General features: G+C 39.5%; 1 protein-coding gene across 3 annotated transcripts in view; it reads right to left on the reverse strand.

Annotated features, from left to right (window-relative positions):
• LTBP4 (latent transforming growth factor beta binding protein 4) overlaps positions 1 to 18938 on the reverse strand; it is a 67930-nt gene that overhangs the window by 33833 nt on the left and 15159 nt on the right. For 2 of the 3 annotated variants that reach the window (XM_072431583.1, XM_072431584.1), the window contains exons 2-3: positions 5281 to 5517; positions 1446 to 1687 (exon numbers count right to left, since the gene is read on the reverse strand). In XM_072431583.1, coding sequence (XP_072287684.1) covers positions 1446 to 1687; positions 5281 to 5517 — 479 coding nt within the window. The remainder of the gene's footprint in view (positions 1 to 1445; positions 1688 to 5280; positions 5518 to 18938) is intronic. The other variant, XM_072431585.1, reaches the window with a different exon arrangement.

Here is an 18938-nt window from a genome sequence, read left to right on the forward strand (position 1 = left end):
CTATGGAGTGTTGACATGATCTACTGAGTTGAGTATTATGCACCTCTGGCCATCTAACCCTCACCTGTTACCAGCTGTCCAGGTCTTGTGAGTACCTGAGTCCTCGCCTGCCCTTTCCCTAAACCCTTACTTAAACCATGTGGTGGCATTATGTCCGATTCTAGATATGTGGGGTCAGTCCAACTTTACTGACTGCCCTAAGCTTATGTTTTACTAACAGATTGGGGGTTGCTTGCAGTTTACCTACTGATAACACCAACATCTGTAGACTGGAGTTATGCTGCCCTCTGAGTCCATTTCTTAGCTACTCCAGTGGTGTACTCTTGAATCCGGCAGCAGGCTTTTGGCTCCATTATCTCTTGTGGCTAACACAAACCATCAGCCCACAGTTTCAAGAATTTTGTTTTACTGTTCCTGCCAAGGCCAACTCTACTAGATCTATGAGTGCTTCTTGGCATCAAACATCTATATCCCAGTTTTGCAAAGCTACCACTTGTTCTTCTGTTCACACTTTTTCCAATTAAATTTTTTCTTCTTCTCTAATACCAGCTTTGGTCATAATGCACTTCAGATGGCTTCTTGACCTGCACACAGTTTTCAGTTCTCTGTTGATTTCTGTTAACATTTGCTAGCTGTGTTGCCTACCCCTCAATTGGACTGCTCTCCGTAAGGTCAGGGGCTAACCGTATTGACAAGAAATAAAATATGATTTTTGTACTTGCAGTAAAATCCTTTTCTTGGAGTCTATTAAGTGACCATTTGACTACCAATTTGTGATTATGATCATGCTCTTGGTACTGCTACAACACTGAAGCATGCTGGTAGTGCAGAGGTAATATGGGTTGGCCTACTGTATTTATGTTTGTGGCAGTGTACCCAGGTGGTTGGGTCTCTGGACACAACCCACCTACTCTCCCCAGTAGGCTCAGACCTGCGATGGGAGAATAAGTGGGTTAAAGCAGGGCTCATATAAAGATTTTATAGATACTGCCTTACATGCAGGGAAGGAAACCTCTTGGTAAATTCTCCAGTCCTACTCTAATGTGCTTGGAACAGATAGAAATCCTTATAAGTGATCCAGGATAAACGGAGGCTCAGCACACCATCAGAGCAGTCCTTCATTTGCTTTATCTTGAACTATATAATTTGTGTAAACTATTTAAAAATACTTTTAGCCTCTTATATTTTAAATACATATCTTTTTTAAAAAATTCCTGTATATTTTCTCATTTGAATTTTTCCCCTACCTCTCATTTGTTTCAGTGACTGTGACATTTTAGACATTTTAGATTTCCCATTACAGTTTGTCACAATAGAACAAATAGAGATGGGAAATCTTACCAGAGAATGTTTGCTGTAAAATTTGACTGTGGTTGAAACATTTGAAACACATTTAGTTCAAAACAAAAAAAAACAATTTTGGCATATTTAATCTATTTTTTCACCTGTCCATTGTCAAGCCGTCTGAAGCAGTACCCATAGCCGGATGTTTCTGAGTAGCCGTTGACTCTGGGGCTGCTCTGAGCCTGTACTCTGTACATTGGTATTCTGATTGCCTGACTCGGTGATGCAACCCTGCTTCCAACATTGGGCTGGTCCCTACGACCATCCACTTTCTCTACCTGATGGATGTTCACTGAAGCCTCTGGAGGGTGTTCTACATGGACGTTTACAAGAGCTGCACTGCCTGTTAGAGAAGAAACACCTAATCTCAGAGGATCAAAAATGTTAGAAAAAAACAATACAAAACTTCTTGATCAGCTTTGTCTGAGGATTTGTTTTTTCATGAAGCTCACTCATTGTTTAAAATACTCCTGAAAAATCTGTTTTTTTTTTTTTTTTTTTATTTACTGCATACTAACAGTATCCCCTTTTTCTTTGACAAAATTATTAATTGTCAATTAATTATTAAGATATATTTTTAGAACTTGGTCCCCAGAGATAATGAGGTTGACTTATGACTTAGTATTTTGGATAATCAATACAAAATACTGAACTTTAGGTGTTGACATGATAAAACAAAGAATACCTTCGACCCTTCCTCATCATTATGATGAAAACTATGTATGTTGATAAACATATTCCAGATGCAGATGACAATTTCCATCATTACATGGTCTGATTTGCCTAATGCAATCCACTGGTGAACATATGATGTATGGCCATCATTTACTGTATTTTTATGAAAGTACTACACACATTGAAGAAGAGCTTAAAGACAGACTGCAATGAGATGAAGTGTTGGTCTTCACCTGCATTTAGTATATCTAAATGTAGTTTTCATCAGAGTGGTAAGGAGGGTTGGTGGACAAAAGTTTTTTAATCATTTGATAACTACCTTTATCATACAGGCTGTATTTATTGCTGAAAGCTAATGAGCAATTCCCATATCCTGTTAATGATACTGTTATTATTAATATTATCATTATTATTAATAATAATAATAATAATAATAATAATAATAATAAACAGGATTTATGTAGCTCCAACATATTACACAGCACTGAACATTAAATAGGGGTTGCAAATGACAAACAAATACAGACAGTGACACTGGAGGAGAGGACCTTGCCCCAAAGAGCTTACAATCTAGTAGGTGGGGGAATTAACACACAATAGGAGGGGAGATATATAATGGTGGAAGTGACGTTGTAATGGGAGTAGTGATGGTTTCAAAGGACAGAAGAAGATGGGTAGGCAAGTTTGAAAAAAAGGGTTTTGAGTGCAAGCAGAATAGGATGGGAAAGACCATTCCAGAGAATTGGGGCAGCTCTAGAAATGTCTTGTAGCCATGCATGTGATGAACTGATGAGTGAGGAAGTCAGTTGAAGGTCATTGGAGGAGAGGAGAGAGAGGCTGGGGGAGTATTTTTTTACCAGGTCAGAAATGTAAGTGGGACAAGAACTGTGGAGGGATTTGAAGGCTAAGGAGCTTGAATTTGATTCTAAGATGAAATGGAAGCCAATGGAGAGAACTACAAAGAGATGCAGCGGAAGAGCAGCGGTGGGAAGGATGGATGAGTCTGGCTGCAGCATTCATAAGAGATTGTAGAGGAAAGAGTCGGGTTAGTAGAATATGAGAGAGGACGTGGTTACAGTAGTCCAGATGAGAGATAATAAGAGCATGTACAAGGAGTTTTGTGGTCTCAGGGGACAGGTAGGGGCTGATTTTGGAGATGTTGCGTAGATGAAAGTGACAGAATCTGGAAATGTTCTGAATATGGGGGGTAAATCAGAGGGCCGAGTCAAAGGTGACACCAAGACAACGTGCCTGAGGGGAGGGACGATTAACAGTATTGTTAACAGGTAAAAATATGTCAGGGGGGATTTTGAATTTGAGGGGGGGATGATGATGAGTTCTGTTTTATCCAGGCTGAGTTTCAGAAATCTGTCAGACATCCATGATGATTTGGCTAACAGGCAGCATGAAACCTTATCCAGCTGGGACTGAAGTAGACAAGTCAGGGGTGGGCAGATAGATTTGAGTGTCATCAGCATACAGATGGTACTGTAAGACAAAGGAGGATATGAGACTACCGATAGAGGAGGTGTACAGAGAAAAGAGGACCGGTCCAAGAACTGACCCTTGGGGAACACCAACAGGGAGGAGAGTGGGAGAGGAGGAATTACCATTAAAAGAAACTTGAAAGGAGCGGTCAGACAGATAGGAAGCAAACCAAGAGAGAGCAGTGTCACTGATACCAATGGAGCGCATGATTTGTATTAGAAGGGGGTGATCAACGGTGTCAAAAGGAGAGGAAAGATCAAGGAGAAGGAAGAATGAAAAGTTGCCTTGATACTTAGTTCTGATGAGGTCATTGGCCACTTTAGTAAGGACTGTTTCAGTGGAATGGGCAGCTCGAAAACCAGACTGGAGGGGGTCAAGGAGGGAGTTGTAATCAGGTACTCAGTGAGTCATTTGTAGACAAGGCGTTCAAGAAGTTTGGAGACATATGGGAGAAGGGAGATGGGGCAGTAGCTAGAAGGTAAGGAGGGGTCCAGTGAGGGTTTATACCAGTAGAAAAGGAGAGGTTGAATAGTTCGGTTAGGGCAGGGGCCAGGGTGGAGGAATGGGCACGGAGTAGATCAGAGGGAATTAGGTCAAGTGGACAGGTAGCAGATGGAGATGATGAGAGAAGAGAGGAGACCTCGTCAACAGTAACAGGGCTGAGGGAGGCCAATGATGATTTACAGGTGGAAGGGGAGGAAGGGGAGGGTATGGTTGGAGTGGCTTGATGGGCAGAGACATCATGTCTGATTTTGTAAATTTTACCTCTAAAGTAAGTGGCTATGTCTTGGGCAGAGAAGGTTGTTGTGGGGGGGAGCAGGTGTGGGGTTTAGGAGGGAGTCAATTGTTGAGAAGAGGTTGCGTGGGTTGGAACCTTGAAAGGAAATGACAGCGGAGAAATAATTTTGCTTGGTGACAGTGAGTTCAGTGTTAAAGCTTTGTAGCTTGGCTTTGTAGTCCATGAAGTCAGCGCTGGGGCAAGATTTTCTCCACTTGCACTCAGCTGCGACAGTCGTTTGTAGCTGTTTAGTGTGATTGTTGTTCCAGAGTCGGTGGTTGGCAGGGCGGGGGTAGCGGAAGGTGGCAGGGGCAACTTTATCCAGAGCCAAGGAAAGAGAGTGGTTTAACTAGGTGGCAGCTTCATCTGGGGAGGTGATTTTGGAGAGAGTGGGACTTAGGGCCGCAAGGCAGTTTGAGAATAGGTTGTGGTCAAGGTTACGGATATCTCACTGTCATTGACCAGGTCTGGGATGTGGCAAAGGGGGCAAGAGTTCAATAGGTTGAAGGTGATAAGGTTGTGATCAGAAAGGGGAAATGGTGAGTTGTCAAGAAGTGTGAGGTTGCAGAGTTTTGAAAATACTAGGTCTAAAGTGTGTCCAGGAATGTGTGTGGGGCCATTGATGTTCTGTTTTTTTCCTTTGAAATTTGAGGGTTCCTTCTTTCATCAATTTCTTCAATTTGAATATTACAGTCATCTCTCAGTAGGTCTCAAATCAGGATCACCAACAGCTCTCTTTTTTGTCCCCAGAACTGGGATTCTTTTAAAATTATTTTCAAATGGGATGTGGTAAATTATATGCAATAATATTAACATAAAAAGTGATCGTGAAAACATTTTGAACCTTGCATCATTTTTTTTGTATCTGTACTACAGTATTACTTTTAATGTCCACCCAAGAAATTGCTCTACAGGTTAGAAAAATCAACACAGTGGCTAAAATTCAACAAAAATATTTGTCATGTGTCAGTGATGGAAAATATGTAACTACGTACATTTAAAGAAATATACTTTACCGTCTCTTTCTGGCTGGTGGTTGGATAAAGGTAAAGTGTACACAGATTTAGTTCGTGAATTCTGCTCCACGCTGCTGTTCCTTATGGTGTATGCAGCTATCCCATTCCCTGGTGATACAGGAATCTGGCAAAATTTCCCTGTGAAGCTTGGTGGACACAAACATTGGTCCTTCTTTATACATATACCACCATTCTTGCACTGCAGTGGGCACAGAACTGTTAAAATAAAAAAGCGCATAAAAAAATTAGTATTTTTGGCACTCATGTAACAGTTTTCTCAAGAACTGGTGAGAGGTACTATGTGAAAGAATGTGGAATGCCATTCTGGCATAAATCATACAAAATACAGATAAGAAGTGAGAAGCAGCATGTGAGAGTCCTCTGTTAATTGGGTATGTACAGCAAAATGTTGTTGGCCTTCTGCATTTATCATCCAAGAGTGCTGAAGAAAACCAAAACCTGGACCTTGAAGACTGAAAGATATCATCTTGCATAATAAACAGCTAAAATGAAAGAGTCAATGAAAGATTTATTTTGAATATCATGGTTAGGATTTTATTGCTATCTGTGACTCTGCAGAGGAACTTCTAGTTAATTGCAAAGTTGACCATTATCATCTGGACTAAAGTCAAAATAAGGCAAAATCCTAAAAATTAAGTTGTTGTCATAATACCAGTAATGATAATATATGATGATACTAAAGGGAATCTTCCAATGGGGACAGCATTGGTATTTTGCAGAGATTCCCCTTTCAGTTGTGTCTGTATTACAGAAAGTTTGTGTATTTGCCCCTATTTGTTTCCTACTTAACTGATGCAAAAACGTAACATCTGGGAGAGAATTGAAGATCTCTTAGAGTAGCAAATCTTTTACTGTAGAGGCAGTGATTCTTCCTGGCACCTCTCTCAGGATTGTTGGCCAAAGAGCATCACTCAAATAGAGACTGGGGTGCAAGGAAAAGCACTAAAAGCATCAAAAGTATCATGTCCAATTTAATTTTATTTAGATTGTTATGCTATAAATATCCAAAGTGTTGTAGCTTCAGTGGGTCTCCTTTGATCAGGGTGGATACAGGATTTGTACAGGACTTATAAAACTGGAGGAATCCTAAAGGGTAATATACCAGATGTAAGCTTCTGATGCTATTTAGACCTATGCTGGGATCAGCATATTTATTGTAACGTTTACATAACAATTTCTTAGCCACTTAGTAAATATAAAGGCCATGTCTCTTGATTCTGTTTAAATGCAAGCTTTTTATGCTTGACAGGAATTTAGTTTTACTGTGCCTTGTGAACTGGAGTTTGGTTTTAAATAATATAGCTGCAGTATGGGTGGGAAGTAATATTTTTACTAGTATTTTTATGATGACCTTGGAGACATCAAGAAAAGGCTTGGTTGCCTTTCAGCACGCTCCTTAGAGGGTCCCTACAGCCCACGCACACATCGCTGCACAGCAATATACACGTGAGCATGATGACAGCGCACACTCTGCTGTAGACCACAAAACTATTTAGCCATTATTCTGTGACTATTCTACCCATACAAGTGGGGAGGTCCCTTGTGCACTGAACACCCTGTGACAGTGAGTGGAAGCAGACGGATCAAGGGTAGGTCCAGGAGATTTTTAGTCCACTAGATCTTAGTCCAAACACCCCTCCCACCCCCGGAGCTTTTACTGTGCTGCAAACTCTGATGTAAAGCAGACACGTGAAGACACAGAAATTGAGAAATCTAAATGAGCCTGGGTGTGTATCCAAAAAAGAAGGACGCATGGTTAACTCTTGTAGCATTAAACAGTACACATTCATTTATACAGAATCCCATAATCATTCTAATATTGAAGTCAGAGATAGCCACATAAGACTAAACTCATTTGCTAAGAATATGAATGCCCAAAGCCTTTAAAGTCTTCCTAAAGTTGCTTTGGTGTCCAACTTGCTGGCCTTTGGTAACTGGAGAACCTCAACAGTTAGCAGCAGTTAGTTGGAGCCTTGATTTGTAAAGGGGGTATGGTGGCAGTGATCTCTGAATGTCTCCTACACCAGAACACCTTTCAGCATGTATGTAGGTGAAGGACACCCCCAGCCATACCCCTGGGTATATAGATTTTATTGTAAAATTATTAGTTAAACCCATATGTACTTTTCACCACTTTTTTTCTTGATAGTGGCTGTTTAAAAAAACAAATGTAAATATTTATCCACACGCATATTGGGTCTATTGGACTCGATGGCAGTGCATGAAAATGTATGATTCTTGGTAACACCTGTAAAAACACAAAAGTCTGTCTCATAAAAAAAGAAGGCCATTGAGAGGTACAAGATTATATACTAAAAGCATAGATAAAAGTAAGGAAGAAAAAAATAAATGGCAAAAGGTAAAGAATGTCCTTGGAATACTGCCCATATGCGCAAAAACGCCTGTTAGCAATCTGCCCTTATTAGAACTAAAGGGGAATGCTCATATAACAAGCCGAAAATTAGCAGGGATCTTACAAGGCTATTGAAGAGTTTTAAGGGCTGTGGCCTCAGCTGTTCGAAAATACTGGAACAGTGCCTGGCACTTAGAGGAGAACTAAGCCTGACATGATCAGAACTCATAATGAACATGTACAATTTTGTGCCAAGAATGGGTTGACAGACAGAGAGAAGGGGGAGAGCAGGGCAAGTAGGTGAAGAGGAGGAGTGTAGCACAGGATAACAATGCACAATTTATATTATTGTAATTGGGAAGTTCAAAAAGTAACTCTAAAGTGCAGTAACACTAGCAATCAATTTGATCAGAGGAAGGATTACAAAAAATTGGTATATTTTGCTAATCACTACTTTTAAAATGCCAACCTGGCCTTTACTTAAAGGGTATGTATGTAGTAAAGAACCATGTTGCATGTGTTTTCTCCCACATACCAAAAACATACAGGTAGGCTTATTAGTTGTATATATATATATATATATTTACATATAATCTCCCTATATCACTATGGTAGGGATGTTGAACTGTGTGCTCAGTAACATGAATATAGACTCTTAATGTGCTGCAAAATATGTCAGTACTATATAAATACCTGATATTAAAAAAAATGGTACACTTGGATGGCATATTTTTTAGCCTATAGAAAGCTGTTCAATAAAAGAGGTAGCTGACCTTGTTGGAAAGCTAGTTGGCTACATGACTATTGGACATTCTCAGTGGGTAACCAAGGCCAAGTCATTGGTCAGTGACACCCTGACAGAGGTTTCATCCCATCCCCATCCCTCTAAAAAAGTATTTGATTGACTGAGCAATCAATTCATTGATTGAATAATTTGTGTGTCCCCATTGGAGACCTTTTGCTTCCTCTCCTATTGGGCCTGATTTATTAAAGCTCTCTAAGGGTGTAGAGGATACACTTTCCTCTGTGAAGCTAGATGATCTAGCAAACCTGAAATGGATCTGGTCTAGGATCGAAAACATTTGCTAACAAATAGAAAATGAGTTTTAAGAAATCCATTCCAGGTTTGCTTATAACCCAGCTTAACTGTGGAAAGTTTTACCTCTCCAGCCTTGGAGAGCTTTAATAAATCAAGCCTAATGACTTCACCTCAAATTAGGGAATATTTGAATTGCATTTTATGTCTTATTGGAAAAGCATCTCTTTACTTTCTGTCCTAGTTACCATTAAAAAAAGAGTGGAAAGTTTTGCAATAGGGGCACAGTAGAAAAAAACTGATAGTCTTCCTCTTTTAGTTCTTATCCAAAACACTAAAGAACAATTGCCATCCTTTGATCTGCACAGTCTGTTCTGTTTATAATATATCACTAATCCAGACCTTTTTACATGCAGTATCTCATCCTTGAGGGCTGCACCGTGATTAAATTTGTCAGGGTTGTCAGTGAACTGTTGAAATTTTAACGCACCTATGATTGCACCACACAAGGACCAGAGTGGTGCAGCTTTGCTGTAATCTATGTATTATACAGAATGTAACAGTCCTTATTTCTGATTTAAACCTCACCAGAGTGCTGCAGTGCCAGAAAAAGCACTCTCTCTGCGACGCTGGTTTCCGGTGTAAGACATTTGGATTAGTCAGCCTTGGATTACTTACATAGGTCATTAGTTATAATAATAAACCCTCTCAGTGTAATGTCCCTGGAGATGTATTTCAGACCCGGAGAGTGGTGTTCCGCACGTCAATCATTGCTATATGAAATGATATTAAAAGCCATCTAATTGCTTCGTACCCTTCATACAAGTAAATATAGGGAGGCATGCAAATCTTTTACAGCTCCCTTGACATGTAGGCTTATTTAATAGAATCATATCATGAAAGAATTATGAAGACTCACTAACAGTCTTTTTTGAAAATGCTGGTTAGCTGGCTATCATGTTGACAGCGCAAATAGTAGTGCATAGTGATAGTTTCTAAATCTTTGACCCAGAACATGTATGTAATTCAGGATTTTGACCTCACCCACACTGCATGTGTGTTCCTTGTCAGTAACTGAAAGTCACTGGACTAAACAAATTTAGCAAGGACGTGAGCAACAGCATCCCCCATACATTTTTAATGATAGGTTCCTTAGAATGATGTGAAAACTGCAGTAAACAGTTGCAACCATATGCATGTGACTGCTTAGATTAAATCCATGCACTTTGCACTTTTTTCAAAAAATATTCAGATATAATATAACATTTGCTAGAAAACTAAATAAATTTACTTTATACCTCAATTTTTTATATAAATGTAAAGTTCTTGTGGTAATGCAGGATAAAGTTTACCAAGTAAACTGGTGTGCATCTAGACGATCTCTAGATGGATTGCAGAGGCTCTTTAAGAACCTGTACAGTACTTTCTATTCATGGTTGTTTTTGGCATCTGTATCCGTCTGTCCTCTCTTTATCCCACTGCCAGCCTTGTGCATTACCAAGCATTATCTTATCATCTCTTTTCAGTTTTGTAGCCATAACGTAGAAGGCGTGCCATGGACAGAGCTACAAACAGTTTAGTGTTATAAATAATAACTTTGTGTAATATGATAGAAGAGTACAAAATAAAGGGGTTGAAGGTAGCACTATAATATTCCATATTATATAGCCCAAAGTCACAAACTAATCTGTATTCTTCCTGTCTCAGTCTCTGATTCTAAGGCTTATGCAAGCTAATGGGTGGTTGTGGCACTAGCTCTTTGAGCAACTGGTTTTGCCCAACCTAATCTATGGCTTCTTAAAGGGAGTATATTTTGAGTCAAATTAAAATGTTTAAAAAAAGTTTAAATATTGTTCAATTATCTAAGCAGTCACAACTGGAACATTAGTCTTCTTTTTAGCATTGTATAATGTATAGCCATGCAACAGATTGTTGTTGTTTACAGAACTCATAAAGTTGTCACAGCACTGACTATTGGATGACTAAAGTATGGAAAAATGAGCGTCGCAATAAATACCACCTGCTGTGCTGTTTCTTTAGGTAAAGCAGAGAACTCAGGACTCCTTTGCCATGTACTTTTTTTTTCAGTTGATATGCTGCTGAACTACATAAATTGTTTATGCTGTTGTCAATATTATCCTTGAGATGGGGTTGCAATCTTTTATTTTGTAAGAAGTATATTGAAAACTTCGGAACAAGTTTTTTCACTCCCATCAGCAAGCAATGCTGGGGTAATACCCTGAGATGCACATGAAGCTAAATAGAGAAGATTACAGACAGGTAAGTTTGCCTTATTGCAAAAAAGACATTGCTGGTCTCTTCTGCAACAAGGAACCTGTCAGCTTGCAGTTTTTTTTATTTTATAACTGTAGATCCACTGGAAAGCTGTATGAGTTTGTCTGTGTCACTTAGATTGTAAGCTCTTCGGGGCAGGGTCCTCTCCTCCTCCTGTGCCACTGTCTTTATCTGTCTGTCATTTTCTACCCCTATTTAATGTACAGCACTGCATAATATGTTGGCGCTATATAAATCCTGTTATTATAATAATATTTGATGGCACTTGGTTAAATACATATTGATATATTCATATAAAATAGTGCTGCTTTCTCTTCATTAGGGCTTCTTCTCTATTTAATGATGATACACCTACATCAAAGCTATGTCCTTGAACAACTGTTTTGCAGTTGAAAGGCTGCCTGGCGTCGCTCCAAGTTGTTTGAAATTTCGCAAACACCACTGTGTGCCTGCAAAACTTCCACCTTGCCACCCCAGAAATGGGGTCATAAGGTATGCTATGCCGTAGCATAAATAGAAGGTAGGGAAAGAGCATTGTCACCCTATAACAGAAATGACCGAAACAAATATTTTCATGGTAGCATCACCGGGTATTATTCTAAAATATGTTACAGAATGAAATATATTGGAAATGCCTTTGTAAAGGACTTCAAAGCAGAACTAAACTGCCTCTTTCTCCAGGTTTGGATCTTCTGTCATCTTGACTGGCAGGCTGGAATGATGTAAATCCAACACATGTTTGATACAAGTATGTCTCTCTTGCTATAAAGAGCTGCCTTTTAGTCACGAGGAGTCTTGTTTTCTTGGATCTTCCTTAATGACAATAATACATTGGGCCTGATTTATTAAAGCTCTCCAAGACTGGGGAAGATAGACTATCATGGAAGAATGTGGGCAATCCAGCAAGATTCAGGAATTAATCTGGTCCAGGTTTGAAAACATTTGCCAGATAGTATCAAATGAATTTGATAAAAATCTAATCCAGATTTGTTGGATCACCCAGGTTCTCCTATTATAGTCTATCACCAGTCTTGCAGAGCTTTATTAAACCAGGTCCATTGTAAGTACATGGCGTAGTGGTAAAGCTCCCTTAGTGAGTGGATTCATGACAACCTGCATTTAAAGTACATCCTTAGTTTTTCAGCTGAGGAACATCTTCTGGTAGATATTAAATGTGTGTGTGTGTGTAGTAAAACAAAAAACAAAAAAACAAAACTGTTGGTGGCCAAATATATGATACAAAATTAGCCCAAAGTTGAAACTTAGCATAAAAATTAAAGCAGACATAGTTGTATAGATCTCTCTGGGAGGTATTTTTTCACTTTCCTGCTGAACTATACTTTAGTTATTCATGCGCTAGAGTTCCAGAAAAAAAAATAGGCATGAATGTATACATACTGCTGAGAGTTCCACATGAGCTGACCTCAAAGTCACTACAGCAGGCTTTGCTCGCTATGTATTTAAATTTATACAATACATTACAGAATGTTTCAACAAAATATTTGGCTTGCTCTCCCTTTTTCTGAATCATTTTGATGTGTTTTATATGCAGTATGGCATTTAAATTGAACATATGGTAAATTACAGTGTGATTGGATACAAATCTTGGCTTGCTCAAACTCTCAAAACACAATGAAAACATTAAAGTAATTAGTGAAAAACTTAAGGTGTAACTGCAGCTTCAGTGTAAACTCTATTCAATCATATGGAGAGTTTACCCTCTGGGGGAGTACAAATTCTACATAGGACTGAATAAATCATGTGATACAAATTTGTGAGTTCTTTCATGAAGAGTATTGGACTAGTAAAAAGGCTGGGGCAGGGTGGGATAGAGGTTAGTAAAGACCAGTGTATATGGGCTTCACCGCAGCACAAGTCAAGATGAATGCAAAAACAGCTTAAAGCAGCCTAAAGACAAAATGCAAAATACAAACAAAATAAATACGCGAGGGAGTTGCTTTATCCCAGCCTAGCCAAGCAAGATGGCCCAAGATTGGAACCAGGAACGTGAGAAGAAAGAAAAGAAGATGGTGGTGGAACAGGGACAAGTGCGTGAATTTTGAACAGTGATCAAGCAGGTAAAGGTATTTTATTGCAGAAGGTACCTGTCTGGTTGCATTTTTTTATTTTAGAGTTTAGTTCCACTTTAATACAGAATAAAGTTTTGTTATTGGAAGAGCGACAGTCATGTGACTTTGACAGGCCATGTTACTAGGCTTTCTTCCTCTTTTCCCCAGACTAGTATTCATTGCTCCTAGCATTGGCCTCCCATAGCAAGTGTATTTCAGTGGACATTAGTGCAGTAGTTTTTTCTTTTTTAAAGTAGCAATATTGCTACAGACCCATATTAGTCCAAAAGGAAAAAGATCAAATAATATTATAGGGAATTTTCATGTTCAGCATTACATTGGAAAATCTCTCCTTTGGTGGGCCTTCAGGAATGAAGGTTGGACTGCTCCAATCCATTGCTAATCATCTGTTTCAGGAGAGTGTTCTCAGCCTAGGATTACATCAGGGCAAAAATCTAAACACACATCGAAATACATACAAGGGAACCTTTTAACCTACTAACAGAGTTGCATTTCTGTATCATCCATTCATGAGATCTGCACAGTCCTCTCTCACAGCCCAATGAGGTGGATGACACCACTTATAGCTATAAAATACATTGGTGTCATCTCACCACCCACTGCCTGGATTAGTGGTCGGCGTCCATGGCGGTCCACGTGCGGCCCTGGTCATTGTGCCCGTTAGTGGGGTCAGGGCCGCTGGGGGTCAGGGCCGCTGGGGGGCACACTGGCCAGTGCCACCGACCATGTCTCTTGTATGGACACAACCCGCCCACACCATGGGCGGGTTCTGGCATCATGACATTGCTATAGGGGAAGTTTTTTCCCCTTTAAGTGACACATGGCTCCCCGCACATGTGCAGTCCGAATTCCATGCATTTAGTGGTCCGTCGGTCTAAAAAGGTTGATGACCACTGGTCTACATAGTAAAAGGGTCATACCTCCTGATAAACTAATCTCTCTGCTTAAAGTAAAACTAAGGATGTATATGTGTATAATCTTTTCTGAGGCAGGATTTATTACATACTTCTTTTTCTAGTAATATTCCCATTTATGAGTAATGCAGACTACCTGGCATGCCAATCAGTCTGAACTGAGAAGCCAGGAAGTGACTCTCTTCACTGCCAATTAATCTCACACCTGTGACTAGGGAGCAGTAAGGATCATTGAGTTTGTGCAGGTACATGGGCTGGCTTGCCGCCATGATTGACAGTAAGCTCTTTCCTCCTAATGTAAAAGAAAAATAAATTAAGACAGTATTGCCCAAATGCAGCAGATTTTGGCATGCAGGCGGATACATTGGTGGATCCTCCAAGAAGGTCCTTCAACTTCAATTGAGTATGAAAAAATTTTTACAGTTTTAAGTTTGTGGGGAGTGGTAGATGCTACCACCAAGTCATATTCTAGCACTTTCACCAGCCTGTTACTTTTTTTTAAAAAACATATGCAATCATTTATTAAAGTTTACAGGGTTGGTGCACACAAAAATGATTCACATGCTGGATTGCAAGTGGGTCCCTTTTATAGGACTACACTGATTCATACTGTAGGCCAGCCTGTGGCCTCCACCGATTCTCAGTATAATTGGTCTCACTGTTTGCACGCCTCTAAGTGAATTTTTTGGCTTCAGAGGCATGTTTCAGCCGGCAATGGCCTATTGGGAATTGTTGCCAGGACACTTCCTGCTAAATGTTTATGCTGCAAATGGACGTTATTATGGGGCCGCCCTCAAAATCCCCCCCAATCTTACTGTATCATTTCCAAGCTTTGCTATTGTGCACATCAACAAGGGAACACATAAGAGTGCACATTTTATTTTCCAAGGCTCAGATCCAGATGAAGACTGGAGCTGTTTACATGATTAGATGAGGCCCCTTCCTCTAAACCCCTTTAACCCCTCAGCTGCTAGGTTGAATGACATTTGAATGATTGCTAACAGAAAACTTTATTTCGGAGAAAAGTTTATTTCTGAGTAAGATTCTCCCATAATGTCCATTACATAGGGTAAGTGATTACATGCAGAGATCCCAAGCACTAGAAGTGTCAGTATTTACAACCTCAGGAAAAAAGCAAGGCTTTATGGTTGTTGCTTATTATAAAAGCCACATAAACCCTAATTAATTAATTAGTTGAATGTTTTAAAGCAGAGGTAGGCAAACACCAGCCTTTAGGCCAAATACGGCCTAGCCAGTATTCCAGTTCAGCCTAATGCCCCCCTATTTATTCATTGTTGAATCCGGCCTAATTGAATTGTCGCGTTATTGCGATATCATCGTTATCATTGAGTTCCCGCGCAGTAACCCAGTTATTATGCCTAAAGAGCAGAAGCAACGCGCAGCTACCAGTCTCCGGAGGGTTGACCTCGAACGACGTGTCTTCAACCCCGAATGGACTGACAAATTATTCTTTGTCCAACGTGGCAACAAAGCCCTGTGCTTAGTGTGCAACGGCACCAACAGCACTTTCAAGCGGTCGAATCTCAAGGGGCATTTCGATGCCAAGCACGCGCACACGTACAAAGACCACCCAGCAGATGAGCAGAAGACTAAGGCTGCTCGCTTGCAGTCACTCTTGGAAAAACCTTTCTCTGGACACCTTGTTTCTTCTGGCCTAGTGTGCCTTCTTGACGTCCTAAAATAGCCTAGTAGTCCAAAAAGTTTGCCGACCCCTGTTTTAAAGTATACAGCCTTAGCTATAGTTCTCTCTGATTAAATTTCACTTTGATACTCTGACTGATTTTATCCTAATCGATTGGTTAAGCCTTACTATCTGCCATTCCCCTGTCTTTGGAGAATGCCTTTATGGCCATTAGGCATTCTCATTGGACTGTGGAATTGTAATTGTCAGGACTTGGATATAAAGTCAGAAAAAAGTCAGGCAACAGTAAAATAAACTAGAGAGGAGAACAGAAATATTTTTTCTGTTCTAATGATAATGATTCTGTTCTAATGACTAATGATAGGGTAATAATAGGCATCCTGTTATGACTGCTCTTGGGAAACATTTTTGCATAAGGCCTCCATACAATAAATATATTCTAGGTGCATCAAACAAAAAGTGTGCAACAAAAAGTCTTTGGTTTATTGTTATTAGAAAGTAGCCACAACTTCCATAGAAGTATTTGCAAAGTAGGCCCATTGCTATCTGTGTGAAAGTTGTGGTCTTTCTGAGATGTTCAACAACTCCCTGCTGATTCAGTGCTAGAGCTCCCCAATCAGCAGGCATTGTGAACTTTGAATACTGCAGAGCTGGAGGAAGACTGGGGAAAAAGCCAGAAGTGAGTGTATTTCAAAGTTTTCGAACAGGCAGGTTAGTTTATTTTTATTTAAAAAAAGGACATCTTTGGTCCCATCTGCATTTAAGGAAACGTTCTGCCACAATTGTGTACTGTAGACATTTAAGCTTAGCTTTGTAATTCTTATCATTTTTTGTAAAATGAAGTAATACTTTGGTTTGTATTTGAAAGTGCCCAGAGCACAAGGAAGGGGAAATATAGCCTCAGATGGAACTTGGGCATGCGGCACACAAAAGATCTTTAACAAATGCACACATTTTAATCAGTTGGGCATGCATGCTTGTTCCTATACGGAGAGGGTTAGCACTTAACAGTAACCCCTGGCACTGGTCAGTCTCAGGGCAAAACAAGGACTAGCTGGGAAAATCCAACTAATCCAAATGACTTCTCATGAAAAGCAAGAGGATATATGGAAGGAGAAGTTATTAAGGACAAAAAAATAGTTAAAGCTCAATCCAAAACTGAGCAGGACAAATGTGCTTGCACAGTACAACTAATTTTTCTTATTTCTAGATTTAGTAGGTAGGCAGGTAATTGGATGATACCATGAGGAACTGAAAGTAGACTACAACTTTAAGTATCCTTGCATTACAGTGGAAACCATTTGTCTACATGAAGGGGCAAGGTTTGTAGTCACAGAAGGTAGATGCTGAGCATCTGCAACAAATGAAGGCAAAACTGGAATTGTCCTAAGTCTGTACTGATAGGTGAACAACTACACCCAAGCACAGATACATAATCAGTTTTTGAATTGAAAAAGTTTGTTTCCAAACCAATACTTATAGCTTACACTAATCAACATTATTGTTTTGCCTTCGTTTTTTTAAATTTAGTTTAGTCTTTAGTTGGGCTTTAATCTGATCTTAAAGTAAACTAGTTTTAAAATAAAAAATTGTGAGCAGTAGGATGTTTATTGCAAAAAGAGACACGCAATTTATCTTCTGCAATAACACATACCTGCCTGTTCACAGTCTTTTCTGTAATGTACACCAAGGTACGCATGCACAGCTCAGTGTAAGATCCTGGCAGACTCAGCTGCTGGATAAGAATTAACTCGCAAGCATGCACAAAAGTCACATCATTCTGGTCTGGCCAATCAAGATTGATCTTCAGCTACTAGAAATTGTACTCCTATACCCATGAAACAGTACATAGAATGGACAAAATTCAAAATGGGCAAACAAAGGGAGCCCTGTATGTGGTGTTAGAGACTTTCTGATGTACTATTCACACAACAATATATGCTCATTTTAAGCCATGCAGCAAAAATGAATAAAAAATATATATTCCATATGAATTGCCTCAGAAAAGTTGAATTTGCCAGATTTATTTTCGTCTGTAAGGAAATACACATTATTATCATTCCTGAGCATAAAAAACAAGCCTGAGAGCTAGGAATGAGGGCTGGCTCTCACACAAATAAAGTCTGAGTGCTTTGACAGCTTTAATCTACAAGACTAATGGGTACCTGCCTGTATTCTGATAAAGCTGTACTGCTAAAATAATTTGGCTTTGGAACGCCGGCACCTGCTTTATGTAACCCCATCAACAGCCTTAACCAGAAACAAAAGTGGGGTACTTCTGCTGTTACTGACAGATTTTGGCCAATGTAAGACAGATTGTCCTTGTCAAAGAACTTCTTTGGCTTAAGTATTATGTTGGTTTTCATTCTGTGATTTCATTGTTTCTAACAATCCCCTAACATAAATCACTCCATAATATTTAATCTCCCCAAACCCTTAACATTTATCATCCTGTTAAATGAGCCCTTAACGCTTATACCCCAGGTCCATTATCCCCCCTACTATGTTCCAAGTACATGTCCTCAGCTCATTTGGTGTCAGATACTGGCTCTAAATGCAGCCTCAAAAAGCACATATATTAGGAAAATGAAAACATTACATTGAACTCTTAGCTGCACAGAAATAATTCCACCGCCGGATTAGAGACAATTGACCTGAGTTCATGTATTATTTAGGTGGTTAAACACCTTTTTGAAATGTAATGGGTACAACTACTCTGATCTGACTTTTATTATCTTTTGTTTTCCCTTTGTATTGTATTACAGACTGGTAAAGAAAGGAGCAATACTAGCAGCCATTCAGGTGTGCTGCATGCATACCTGTTGGCATACCTTTGCAAATATTAAGACTACACAGTCAGAAATACAAATCCTTTGGGTAGTGTAACAAATTCCTAATATGTATTTCAACATTGTATTTACCATTTTGTCTGGAGGTAATGCAGACTTTACCACTAATGCTCAACTCCCCATGAAAAAAGCCAACCCCAAACTTAATATTAAGGGGCCATTTACACCTAGGTGGTCAATTGCTCTGCTCTGCAAGTTACACATGCCCTTTAGGGCACAAAGGCCTCACCTGATCCTTTTTTTCCAATTCAGTACACCAATACTGCATTATTGTGATTTAGCATCAGTGTTAAACCCATTAACCCTGAGCCCCTAACTAATTTATTCTATCCCCAAATGATTTCCTAACACTAAGTAGACCAGCTTCACAGTCACCACATCCAGTGCCACAAGTTTTTATACTATAAAAACAGTTC

Source organism: Pyxicephalus adspersus, chromosome Z (genome assembly GCF_032062135.1).
Source record: "Pyxicephalus adspersus chromosome Z, UCB_Pads_2.0, whole genome shotgun sequence".
In the NCBI taxonomy this organism is placed as follows: domain Eukaryota; kingdom Metazoa; phylum Chordata; class Amphibia; order Anura; family Pyxicephalidae; genus Pyxicephalus; species Pyxicephalus adspersus.